The sequence below is a fragment of the Canis lupus genome, chromosome 15 (genome assembly GCF_048164855.1).
Source record: "Canis lupus baileyi chromosome 15, mCanLup2.hap1, whole genome shotgun sequence".
Lineage (NCBI taxonomy): Eukaryota > Metazoa > Chordata > Mammalia > Carnivora > Canidae > Canis > Canis lupus.
The window spans coordinates 48540348-48553418 of NC_132852.1; the positions used below are offsets into that span (position 1 = coordinate 48540348).

Genomic DNA, 13071 nt, shown 5'->3' on the forward strand with positions numbered 1-13071 from the left:
CCTGTGCCCCGCGAACCCCGCCCGTGCCCTGCATCCACCACCCGTGCCCCCTGCCCCTCACCTGTAACCCGCATCCCTCACATATGTCCCATGGCCCCCCCTTCTGTGCCCCCTGCCCCTCGCCTGTGTCCCCCACCCCTCGCCTGTGCCCCATGCCTCCTGCCTGTGCCTTGCGAACCCCACCTGTGCCCTGCGCTCCCCGTCTGTGCCCTGAGACCTTCCTCTGTGCGCTGAAACCCTCGCCTGAGCCCTGGAAGAACTAGGCCCCCTTAATCACACTCAAATCCGTTTCCTTGGGCACACAGCCCTTGATGGCCCTCTATGCGGGTCACAGGCCCTCCCACGTGCACGGCACCCTCAGCCCTCAGCAGCCCCACCACTGACGTGACATGCTAGAGAGGAGTAGAGGCCCAGGAAGGTCAGTGGGGGGGGGGGGGCAGTTGCAGGGTGGCCCCGCCCCCAAGAGGACCCCAGGCTCCGCCTGGGGGTCCAGGAGTTCGTCCACCCAGAAGGCCTGGCCCAGGACCAGGACCAGGCGAGTGGGGGCCCCGTCCCCCTCTCAGAGCCTACCTTCCGCCGGTGAGACAGCACGATGAAGAACGTTTCAATGTTGTGAGCTTTCAGGAAGCTGTTCCTCTCGTGCCCGTGACCCTCCTCCACCTCGTAGTCACCGTTCAAACACGCCAGCGTCGTCCTCGTGATGTGGACCTTCCTGCAACACAGCAGCCCCACCATGCCCAGGGCCTGCAGGCGGGGGCAGGCAGCCCTCCCTGCAGGCGCGTCCAGGACTCAGGCTCCCCGTGTCAGGGGCAGCCAAGGCACTTGGACACGCAGTGCCGGGAGAAAGCTGGTGTGCCCTCCGGACAGTGAGGCCACGGGGCCCCCCTTCCTTAGGTGAGCGCAGGGGACGAGCAGAGAGAAGCGACAGCACCAGGTGGTCTGAGCCTCGGACCTCCTCTCCACCCACTGCGGCTCCTGCAGAGGCTGGGGGTCCTGGGGGCCCCCCGCAGGCCCCTCCCAGGTGGCTCCGAGAAGCACCTGCACCAGTCCTTTGGCCCAGAGCGCATCGCCTCCCCTCCACTCACCTGGGCAGGCCGGCGACCTCCATGACGTTGGCCAGGGTCACGTCGTTGGACCACACGTCGTACTGCCATTTGCGCAGGCCGAGGACCCCGCAGAGGACCCTGCCGGTGTGCAGCCCCACACGCACGTTCAGGTCCACCTCAGTGGCCTCGGCCACCGACCTGCAAGAAACAGGTCACGGACATGAGCTGGGCCCTCGTGTACACGCATCAGGGGAGCCCGGACAGGCGGGAGCATGGGGTCCCCGCCCTGTGGGATGCACGGCCACAGTCAGGTGCCAGAGGATGCGCTGAGCCAGGTGCTCAGCCCCTCTGTGCCCTGGTCTGTCCACAGGTGGCCCCCACAGCAGGTGTGTCCAACGGGCCTTCCGCATGAGCGGCAAGCCCAACCACACCAGGAGGCCGAGCCATGGCCCAGGACACGGTGGCCCCGTGGTTAGCAAGTCTGCCACAAGGGAAACCACAGACATGCAGGGCCACCAGGCCGCCACCCTGGAGCCAATCTCACCAGCGCCCAACCTGGGGCAGACCACCACCCGCCCAGCACAGCAGGTGGCCCGTGAGCTCAGAGACCAACCTCCCTCCTGCTTCAAAACTGCGGTTGATTCATGTGCGCCCACCTTCTTCCTAGTACAACTTGGCCCAGCTGAGACGTAGCCTCCAGGGAGCCCTCCCAGGCCCTCACCCCCATCCCCCAGGGCCATTCGCCAAGGCCTTTGGGTGCCGGTTGCCCTTGCAGGAACCCACTCCCCCAGCCGTGAGGACCGCGTCCCCCTGGCCCAGCCTTCCGTGGCCGGGCGCCCATCACCACCCCTTGAGCCCAATGAGGGCCCAGCCCCCAGAACCACAGTGTTTCGCGTCGGGTCTGGGGTCCCCGCCCGGTGCACGTCCAGAAGTCCGCGTGTCAGCACGGGTTACTTGGGAGTCTGAACGGGTGTATCCTCTATACCTATCGACTCCGCGGCCTGGCGAGGGGCGTCTGCAAGCACCACCTTCCTGCCGGTCGCCCACAGCTCACTCTAGCCATCCAGGCTGCGGCGGGGCCTTGGGGTGCTGCGCCCTTGGGGCTCCGAGGGAGAAGACTGACAGGCCCTGCTCAGAAGGAAGCCGCCGTCCTCCCAGGGCCCTGGGCCCAACACACAGCAGCACACAGCCCGGCCAGAGGCCAGACACCCGCCCTGACCACTGCTCCTCGCTTCTTCTCGGGCAAGTTTCACGTTTCCAGAGTTCCAGGCTAAACACAAATACACAGGCTTCCGTACGTTTCTGTGTCAGAAGGGGGCGGTGCGGCAGGTGAGGGAGGCCACCGGCAGGCCAGGAGTGGCCCCCCAAGAGCCCGTCACTGCGTGAGGCCCACCGTGCGGCGGACGCACACAGGCAGCGCCCTGCGCTGGGGCCCCCAGAAAAGGGAAGTGGGGCTCATCGTGGGCAGGAGGCCGGCTCCGAGCTGTGGCTCTGGTGGCCCTCGCCCCCGTCCAAGCCGGGACGGCGCCCAGGACACGCTCCCAGTCTCTGGAGACAGAGACCGGGCCCTGGATTCCCAGGAGACCATGGAAGCTTCTGGGGATCTGGAGCCGACGCAGACGGCAGCCCCTGGAGGCCAGGGAAGATGCCCACTGGCCCCGGGGTGGGCGGCCTCCGAGGCCAAGGTCGGTTCTCAGGGCCGACAGGGTCGGGGAGCCTGGAGCTCAGCCTCAGCGGACAGGAGACACTGCCAAGGGGCCCCCACCGCCCCGAGGGAACGGAGCAGGGGGCAGACAGGTGGCCGATCCACCTCTCCACACGGCACAGCAGCAGCCACGCCCGAGGGGAGGTGCAGAACTCCGGGTTGGGGCAGCCAGGAGACGGTCACAGAAATCCCTCCGAGGCCGCCCAAGTGCGGCGAAGGTGGGGCGCACCAGGGCAGGCCCAGAGCCCGCGTGAGCAGCCAGGCGACCCAAGCACGCCTCTGGGCGCCTCTCCACCCAAGGAGACCTGGGGGCGACGGGGGCACCAGGTCCCCCCAGGAGGCCCCCAGCAGGGGCGGCCGGCGTCACCCCCCTCAGGGACATCAACGGCACGAGCCGTCGGTGGCACCCTGGCCAGGACCTGCCGGGGACGCACCCGTGACCGGCTGACGGGGGAGTGGACACCTGCCTCCCCACACCTCCCCCTGCACAACCTCACTTTGGCCCAGGAGGTCCCAGAACGACACACGACGTGACCCAGGCTGTGCTCCACACTGATGTGGCCGCGACGTGAGAGCTGCTGGGCGTGAGCCCCACGCGACGACACACAAGACAGCACGGGCTGTGACACGAGGGGTGACGCGCGACGGGGCGGACGTCACATGCTGACAAAGGACGCGATGTGAACCGCAGGCGTATTCGTGGCACGTGGTGCCCAGCGCTCTGATGGCTGGGACGTGGCCGGGGACACGAGAGGACGCCGTCGCGAGGGGGAGCCTCCGAACCCTCCGGGAGACGCACCTGTGCTACCTGCCCGGCCCTGCCTGCCTGCCCCAGTGCAGCGCCCCCTCGAGGGCAGGGGCTCCAGTGTCTGGATGCACGCTGGCCTCACCGGGGTCTCTCCCGGCCCAACCCTGGCGCGGGTGCAGACCCGCCACCACTGGCAAAGGGACCCACTGCCCTCAGGGCCCCCACCCCTGTCCCTGAGGGCGCTGCCTGGCTCCTGGTCGCCCCACCTCCAAACCCGTCCACACTTCGGAGCCTTCTCGTTTGCATCTCTCTCTCCCCTTTCTTGTTCCCCAGACGACGCTGCTGCTGCCTCTTCTCAGCTCCGAGTGTGGATGCTGACAGCGGTCCCTGGGAATTAAGCCCGTCCTGCGGGGCTGCACCCACCCCTCTGAGCTGCTGAGACGTGGGCACGGGGGTGCTCCAGCCACCGGCGCGGCCTCCCGGCCCCACGCCGTCCCTACCCCGACCGAGGGTCCCTAACTCTTCATCCCGCTGCCTGACGGGACGAGACAGGCTGGCTGAGAAGTGGACACGGCCGGCCCGCGGTGTCCAGGCGACGCGCACCTGTTCCCTCCAAGGCCCCTCGGCACGGGGCACCTGGACGCCAAGGCGCGCAAGGCCGAGCACATGCAGTTCCTTCAGCGGAACCCGGCTGACTCCCTGGATGCCCGGCCTGGCTACGCGACAAAGCGTATTTCCTCCCGCCCCACTAATGCCATCCCGACAATGCCCGGGACGGCCAGAGATGAAAAAATGCCGTCCCAGCCAAATGCAGAGGAGGGGGTCCCAGAGGCACACGCGCCTCACCATGCGGCCTGGCTCTCGGCAGAGTGGACGGGACAACGCGGGGGCGGACGCCACGGGGACGGTCGCCACGGGGCGCTCACGTGATGGTATCGATCATGTCCAGGCCCATCTCCACGCAGCAGTGGGCATGGTCGGTCTTGGGCTGGGTGACGCCGGACACGCAGTAATAACAGTCGCCGAGGATCTTGATGCGGTGACAGTGGTTCTCCTGGGGGGGGGGGGGGGGACAGGACAAATCCCAGGTTAGTGACCCGCCCGGGGCCTGGGCACCTGCACTTTCACCACCAGGTGCCAGAGACCACAGAGCGTGCAGCACGACAGGCAAGGGACCCCCTCGGAGGCCAGGGCAGCCTCAGGAAGGTGAGCGGCCCCCAGGGCTGTGGTTAGGGTCACCCTGGGGCACCCACCCGGCCCTACACCTGCACTCAGGCCGGTTCCCACGCAGGGACCCACCCTGCCCGCCCCGCGGCCCAGCTGGCACACCCACACAGCCCCAGCCTGGAGCCAGCTCTCTCTTCCAGCTTCCCTCCTGACCACCCCCTCAGACCGTCACCTGCTGGCCCCTGTGCATCGTGCCACACACCCCCGACACCGGCCCCCGAAGGGCATGTGCGCACACCTGAGTCCTCGTGGCTGGCCTCCACGGGATGTGTGGGCGCTGTCTGTGAAGAGTCACCCGCCGGGACCCGAGCCGCAAGGGGCGCACCAGGGTCTGCACCCTGACCTCGCCACCCAGGGTCATCTCAGAACTGCCACTCTGGCACTTTGCAACAGGAAGAGTGTCAGCGCCCACCTCGCCGTCGCCCGGGGGCAGACTCACTAGCACCTGTCACATGCTGACCCGCTGCTCTCGCCTGTGATCATCCTCGGACACTTCTGTAAAGCTCCCCTCTGCATCCCTAAAATAGCAGACGGCCTCACAAGACTCCTTCCCGCCAGTGGCTCAGGTCCACGGGTGTGACCACGAGATACGAGGGAGACGCTCTCCAAAACGCATTCAGGCGTTCTCCCAGAGGGGACAGCAAGCCCGCTACACGTTAACGGAAGTCGCAAACTTCACGAAAAACGATGACCTTTTCCAGAATGAACACAAGCAGTGAGAAGCGTGGCTGTGTTCACACGGGGAGTGACGCGGGCGCCCTGGGCCCACGGGCGTCTGCAGCCCCCTCTGAGAGCACATCCCCCGGCTTCTGCTCATGCTGCCCTCCGTCTGCCCAGAAGGACCGACCCCTCCGGCTTTTCTCTGGTGCTACACGTTGACCTGAGAATTCAGGCCAGGACGCCCAGGAAGGACAAGGACAGGGAGCCCTCTCCCAACGTCCCCTGTCCCCAGGCCTGGGGCCCAGGGATGGCACCAGGGGCCACTGCCAAGCCTCGCCCGTGTCCTGGGCGTCAGGATGTCCTCCCAGCGATCAGCCCAGGGCTGCAGGGTTTCAGGATAAGGACGGCCTCACACCTTCTAGGCCAAGACTCCCACACCTACTGTAGGGTTTGCCTTGGATTCAGGAGCCTAGGATCGTGGGAAGCTATGGCCCATCCCTGCCCCGGTGGCACTGTCATCTTCTGGGCCTCCAGAATGAGGGTACCGGTGCCCACGTGTGTGCACACAGGGACCTTGTGGGCCTGGACGCATGGACACACCAAGGAAGAACATGTGGTGGGAGGTATTTCCTGCTTGGGACACCCGCCTCCAATGTCATAGATATGATGCCACAGTGGCCTGGGGACGTCTGGAGGAAGCACCTGCTAGGATAATCCCTATGCCACAGGCAAGAGGCAGACCATCCCCGACGGGCACAACGGCTTCTCCGGGGTGGAAACCTGGGAAGAATGGAAAGTTGTGTCTGAACCCAGGTGTGTTTCCAGGCTGGGGCCCTGGCTGCACACAGTCCTTCCCTGGGGCCTGTGGAGAGGGGTGCGGTTGTGTCACTGTGTGCACACAGGCCATTGCCTTGGGGGACGGGGGGGGCGCATTGGCAGCCCCGAGCGCTGCTCCTGAAGCTTCCTCCAGGAGTGGACTCAGGGAGGGGGTCCCAGGCAGTGAGGTCACTTCTTTCACAACAGAGGCCAACAGAACTTGGAACCCCTGCCCGGGGCCCCCACATTCTAGTGCAGCCCCACCTCAGGCTCACTTTCAGGAGACTTTTGCTACTGAAAGATGTTCCCTTCCGGTTTTCCCAGTTTCGAGCCACGCCAGGAACCCCAGGGATGCGGCTGCTTCGAACGCTGGAGACGTTGGTGCCACCGTCAAACCCAACGCCTCAGGGAGTTTTTCAGGAGGCGCCGTAGGGTAATACAAAGCAGGCCAGGCCAGGCCAGGCCACCTGTGCCAGCCATCCTGGGTAGCCCCATCCCCTCCTCTTCAGGGAAACAGGGATGTGTGGGCAGGTCGCATCCAGGCTGGAGGACATTGCAGGGCAGCAGGTTCCCCGGTGATCCCTTCAGGGTCACCCTGATGTCACGGTGGGCAGGGTGGAAACAGGATTACCAAGGCGCCTCTTACCCGCCCCAGAGTTAACCCAAGGCCCTGCAGCCGCATCCCTTTGCTCTACCTTGGGGGAGGTGTGAGCCGGCTGTGCTTGGTGGGTCTGCAATGGAGTCAGCTGGGTGTGCGGCCTGGCCGAAGCGGCCAGACCAAAGCGGCCAGACCGGGCGCTGAGGCCTCCTGCCTGGCTGCCACACACTGTCTTTACAGAGCTCCACATGGGACAATGGGTGGCGGCGGAGGCGGGAAGAAAAGGACATCCCCCACACCCCGGTGGTGATCAGGAAGCAGCCCAAAACAGCTAACGGAGGCCTGCAAGGGTTCAAGGTGAGTGCAGGGGCTGGGGCCACCCGACACCCAGGGCCCCGATGCAGCAGGAAGGGCCCTGGGCCCCAGAAGCCAGCCTGTGCTCCCCCGGGCTCCCCCCTAGACTTCTGTTCCTTCAGGAGTCTGGATTCTCCTCCTCCCCAAACTTACCCCCATGACCCTGCCCCTGCCTGGGCCAGATGCATGCAGAGTCCCTGTGCACAGATTTGTAGGAATATCAGAATAGAGCCTTCAGGGGATGCCTGTTCGCCCAGGGTTTAGCGTCTGCCTTGTGCCCAGGCCCTGATCCTGGAGACCTGGGATCGAGTTCTGCCTCGGGCTGTCTGCATGGGGACTGCTTCTACCTCTGTGTGTCTGCCTCTCTCTCTCTCTCTCTCTCTCTGTGTCTCATGAATAAATAACAACTTTTTTATAATTAAATCTTTTTAAAGATTTTATTTATTTATTCACGAGAAACCGAGAGAGACAAGCAGAGACACAAGCAGAGGGAGAAGCAGGCTCCACGCAGGGAGTCTGATGTGGGACTGGATCCTGGGTCCCCAGGATCACGCCCTGGGCTGAAGGCAGTGCTAAACCACTGAGCCACCCGGGCTGCCCATAAAAACTTTTGAAAAAGAGACACGTGTCTCATCGCACGTGGTCTCCAGTAGTTTCCACTGTGCTCTGCTTTCTCCTAACTGGTGCTCCCAGGAGGCCCCACTGGCCTGACGTCCTTCCCCACCTTCTCCAAGGCTTGAGCATGGTCCTTGTGAGTTGGGAGACTTTTCCCCAAAGGGACACGGGGCTCACTGTACTATGTCTATCGCTCTGCAGTTAGGTTTTGAAGGAGCGCATCCCTGCCCCCCGTCCCCCCGGGGTCAGGCACAGGGGCCTCCTGTGCTGCACAACATGTCAGAGACCAGTTGGTCCCAACAGCCACTGAGCCCTTCACTGATGCAGGACTTCGATGCGATTCCCTTCTGTTGCCAAATCACAGGGTGGCGCTGAACATCCTGCAGCCCTCACGCCCTGGGACCTCCACCCAAGGAAAGGTCTCCGTGTGGGCACCTCGAGACAGGGACGTGTGGTCAAATTCAAGGGGTGAAGCCGTTAATGCAGGGAGGTGCTGTCAAAACTCAGCTGACAAGCGGCCCTGGGAGACTGACCCCTCCCACTTGAGATCCTTGTATTGATCCAAATTTTTTTGAAAATTTATCCTCTAAGATTATTTCTTTATTGGATAGTTTGTTTAAGAGACAGGCAGAGAAGCAGGGAGCGGAAGAGGGAGACACAGGCTCCTCAAGCACACTCTGCCCCAAGCGCAGAGCCTGCCAGGGGTGGGATCAGGATGCTGAAACCATGACCTGAGCCACAACCCAGAGTCAGATGCCTAGTGACTGAGCCGCAGGCGTCAAGCCCCGTGTTCCTGCTGTGGGCACTCCTGCCACCACCACCCACCCCGTCCCCCGCAGCCACTGAGAGCTCGGGCTTTGGTCTGCGCTCCAAATCCCAGGTGGTCTGGAGGCTACAGTGCAGGCTGCACGTACGTCTCCTCTGTCCCACCTCAGGCTGAAAGGGCCTCAGCCCTGAGAAAGAATCGGATCTGCCCAACCACCCCCAGCCGGAGGGAGCTGCTGGAGCAGCAGGTAGAAGAACTGGTGCCTGCCTTGCTGCGCTTGGACAATCTGTTCCTATTTGAATTTCTAAATGTTTTGGAGGAATATGGCACCCCTGAAGAGGTGCTGGACCTGCTGTTTGCAAAGTGAGCACCCTGACCCTCCACAGGGGATGGGCCACCTACTGGTTGGGAGTCTTGGGGAAAGTGGCTGAACTTCCCGGCCCTTGGGGCTGCTCCTCTGACTGGAGTAGAGTCACGCAGGGCCTAGTCGGGTCCTGCAGGGCAGCCCCTGGGGCCTGGCCTGTGGCAGGTCGGCTAGAGGGGCTGTGATTGTGCTCAGCAGTCGTCGTTCTCTCCCCATGACGAAGCCTGTTCCGCCTCCCCACCGTCACCAGGGTCTTGAGCTGACCTGTTTTGCCATGGAAAGGGAGTTTTGAGTCCATCTGGGGTCTGTATCCTGGGGCATTCGGGGTAGGGGTCCCCGGGGACCCCTGGGCACCCAGGCCCACTTGGATATTGGCCATGGGCCTGGCCAGAGCCCTTTCATTCCTCAATCATTCAGGAAGCGCCAGCAGGTGCAGGTCCTTCTCCAGGAGCTGCCCGTGGCCCAATGCACAGAGCTAATGGCCCCCCAGGGTTCTGGACTAGTTGGGGTTCAGAGGGTGACAGCAGCTATGAGGAGAGGTTGGGTCCACAGGACGATTCATGTGATGCCCCCCGCCCTCCTCTAGATATCGATACATCATACATACTTGCAAGAAGGAAGGAATCCTGGACCAGTGGGAAATGTGAGTGAGCCCTGGCTCATGCAGGGGAGCCTTCCCTCTCCAGGAGGGTCGCGAGGGGACTGTGGGTTGGAGGGGCTGCTGGACCCCTCACCCCACACGTCTGCAATTCCTGTGACAGGGCAAAGGTCTGAGGCCCCTTTAGGAAAAGAGCAAAGGAGAGCCGTGGGTGGGGTGCGGGCTTTGTGGGAGAGCACTGGGACCCCAAAGGGAGACCTCCTCCATGCCCATCCCCACCAACCCTGTCTGCCCCACACCTGGGACGCAGAGCAGAGGGTGTGGGGAGCATCACCCTCACCAATCTGGTGGCACCTGGACCCGGGTGCACGGCAGGTGCTCCGGAGACCCAGTGAGTGCTCACGGACCAGACGGCCCCAGCCCCGTGGGAGATTAGAGTCAGTGGAAGGACACCCCCTGGGGGCCCCTCGTGAGGGAGGCAGGGCAGACCCATGGGAGGGAGGTTCCCTGGGAAAGACAGTGATGGTCACACCGCTGGTCATGGGCTCCCACGCACAGAGGCTTCATGCCAGCCCCTCCTCAGTGAGCAGGCCTGTGGCAGGCAGGACCGCCAGGTGGCAGGTGGACAAGGAACAGCACTGGCCTCCGACAGCCCCGGGCGGGAGGCCGAGGGCCCCGGTTCCTGCAGGGCTTCCCCGGGACACCTCTGTGTGAGGGAGCCCTGTCTTCTGACGCCTCTGCCCACCTGTCCCTCCTCAGCGCCATGTCCTCCTTCTTGACCATCTGGCTGGACTACTATGAGGAGGACTTCCACGATCCCCCAGAATTTCCTGCCCTGACAAAGCTGCTGAAATTCACAGGGCAGTACGTGCCAGGCTCAGTGCTCGACTGTCGTGTCGAGCGCTACCTTTGGCGTTTCATAAACCTCCATCAAGCGGAGTTTGAGGGTGGAGGTGAGGAGAACTAGGGTGGCCGAGTTGGGGACAGGGTGGGCCACACAGATCAAGCCTCCGTGCTGCTGGGCCAGGAGCACTGGGTAGGCTCACACCCCATCCCCACGGGCTGCAGTCTGGGGAGACCTCCCAGGGCTCTTGCACTCACACACGTTGAGCGGTGGGAAGAGGGTCCTTGATTTGAGAGGGACGTGGAAAGTCCATCCTGGTGATGATACTTTGTCTTCCTGGAGATGATACTGTGTCTTCAGACCCCGAGAAACACCATGAACCACCCCAAGAGCGCGCCCGAGCCCCGACTCTGGGGCCTGCTCCACCTTCAGGGTCTCAGGGGATGGAGCTGGTCCTGGCCGATGCAGCTGAGGGATCGGCCCAAGCCCTGATGCCAGCTGCCGCTTACAAGGTAAGACACGTGATGGTCAGACCTCTCCATCCCTGTCCTGACCCGGAAGAACCACCTGTAACCTTGGGAGCGCTGGAGGCCGAACGGGCCCCACCACCGGTTATCGAGGTCATCGATGGGCCGGAGCAGCCGCCTCACTCAGGGGAGCAACCGGCTTCGGACACCGAGCAACACCCTGAACCACCGCAAGAGCCCGCCTGAGCCCCAACTGTGGGGCCTGCTACACCTTCAGGGTCTCAGGGGATGGAGCTGGTCCCGGCTGCTGAAGCTGAGGGCTCGGCCCCAGCCCTGATGCCAGCTGCCGCTTACAAGGTAAGACACGTGATGGTCAGACCTCTCCATCCCTGTCCTGACCCGGAAGAACCACCTGCACCCTTGGGAGCGCTGGAGGCCGAACGGGCCCCACCACCGGTTATCGAGGTCATCGATGTGCCGGAGCAGCCGCCTCACTCAGGGGAGCAACCAGCTTCGGACCCCGAGCAACACCAGGAACCACCGCAGCAAGAGCCCACCCGAGGCCGACTGTGGGGCCTGCTGAAGCTCCTGGGCCTGAGGTGATCGAGCCGGTCCCGGCTGCTGGTGCTGAGAGCTAGGCCTCAGCCGAGATGCCGGCTGCTGAGGTCAAGCCAAGGTATCTGGTGGTCATACCTCAGATTCACTTCCCCGACCTGGAGGAGCCACCTGCTTCTTGGCCACCCCAGAAGGAGGAGCAGGTCCCAGCGCTAGCTCTCGAGGTCATCGAAGGGCCAGAGCTGCCACCTGCCTCAGTGGAGCCACCAGCCTCGGCCCCCGAGCAGCAGTTCGTGAAGGCTGCAGCACAGTTGAAGCCTTCCCCTCCCCTTTCGTTGTGCTGTTTCTGTATTTTGTGTTTTTCATAATTGCTTCATGAATTTTATTTGTAATAAAGGATAAGTTAACCTTGTACAAAATTGACTCTGATGCTTTTAAACTATACATCGTGGTGCTTTAGGTCCATTCATACTTCCAAGCTCGTTCTATGAGGCCAGCATCACCTTAATTCCAAAACCAGACAAAGACCCCACCAAAAAGGAGAAAATTATAGTCCCATATCCCCGATGAACACGGATGCAAACATTCTCAACAAGATATGAGCCAACAGGACCCAACAGTACATAAAGAAGATTACTCGCCATGACCAAGTGGGATGGATTCCCGGGATGCAAGGCTTGTTCAACACTCGTAAAGCAGTCAACGGGATGGATCACATCAACAAGAGAAAAAACAAGAACCAGATGATCCTCTCAATAGATGCAGAGAAAGCATTTGACAAAATACAGCATCCATTCCTGATCAAAACTCTTGAGACTGTAGTGATAGACGGAACATTCCTCAGCATCTTCAAAGCCATCTACGAAAAGACCATAGCAAATATCATTCCCGATGGGGAAACACTGGGAGCCTCTCCCCTAAGATCAGGAACACGACAGGGACGTACACTCCCACCACGGCTACTCAACATACTACTACAAGTCCTAGCTTCAGCAATCAGGCAGCAAAAAGAAATAAAAGGCATTCAAATTGACAAAGAAGAGATCAAACTCTCCCTCTTCGCCGATGACATGATACTGTACCTAGAAAACCAAAAGACTCCACCCCAAGATTGCTAGAACTCATACGGGAAATTCGGCGGCGTGGCAGGATACCAAATCAATGCCCAGAAATCAGTGGCATTTCGATACACTAACAATGAGACTGAAGAAAGAGAAATGAAGCAGTCGGTCCCATTGACAATTGCACCCAAAAGCATGAGATACCTAGGAATACACCTAACCAGAGCGGTAAAGGATCCCTACCCGAAAAACTACAGAACACGTCTGAAAGAAACTGAGGAAGACACAGAGAGATGGAAAACTATTCTGTGCTCCTGGATTGGAAGAATTCATATATTGGGAAAACGTCCACGTGACCCAGGGCAATTTACACATGGAAGGCAATCCCTATCGAAATACCATGGACTTTCTTCAGAGAGTTGGAACAAATCATCTGAAGATTAGTGTGGAATCAGAAAAGACCCCAAGTAGCAGGGGAATATGAAAAAAGAAAACCAGAGCCGGAGCATCACAATGCTGGATGTCAAGCTGTGCGACAAAGCTGTGCTCATCAAGACAGTGTGGTACTGGCACAAAAACAGACACACAGATCAACGGAACAGAACAGAGAATCCAGAAGTGGACCCTCAACTCTATGGTCAACTAAT

The 13071-nt window shown here is 61.7% G+C and overlaps 2 protein-coding genes across 2 annotated transcripts in view; one reads left to right on the forward strand and one right to left on the reverse strand.

The window, feature by feature from the left end:
- Window positions 1-7243, reverse strand: part of LOC140604518 (adenylate cyclase type 1-like) — a 30046-nt gene extending 22803 nt beyond the window's left edge. Inside the window, 4 exon segments of the mRNA XM_072775752.1 lie at window positions 571-712; window positions 1086-1244; window positions 4426-4553; window positions 4965-7243. Of these exon segments, the coding sequence (XP_072631853.1) occupies window positions 571-712; window positions 1086-1244; window positions 4426-4553; window positions 4965-5087 (552 nt within the window). The 5' untranslated portion in view covers window positions 5088-7243.
- Window positions 6436-11782, forward strand: LOC140605148 (uncharacterized). The gene is made up of 6 exons (XM_072777244.1): window positions 6436-6635; window positions 7041-7157; window positions 8705-8898; window positions 9486-9542; window positions 10257-10450; window positions 10684-11782. Exons 1-6 carry the CDS (start codon window positions 6504-6506, stop codon window positions 11052-11054), a joined length of 1065 nt encoding a protein of 354 aa, XP_072633345.1. The 5' UTR covers window positions 6436-6503; the 3' UTR covers window positions 11055-11782.
- Window positions 11783-13071: the final 1289 nt, after the last annotated feature.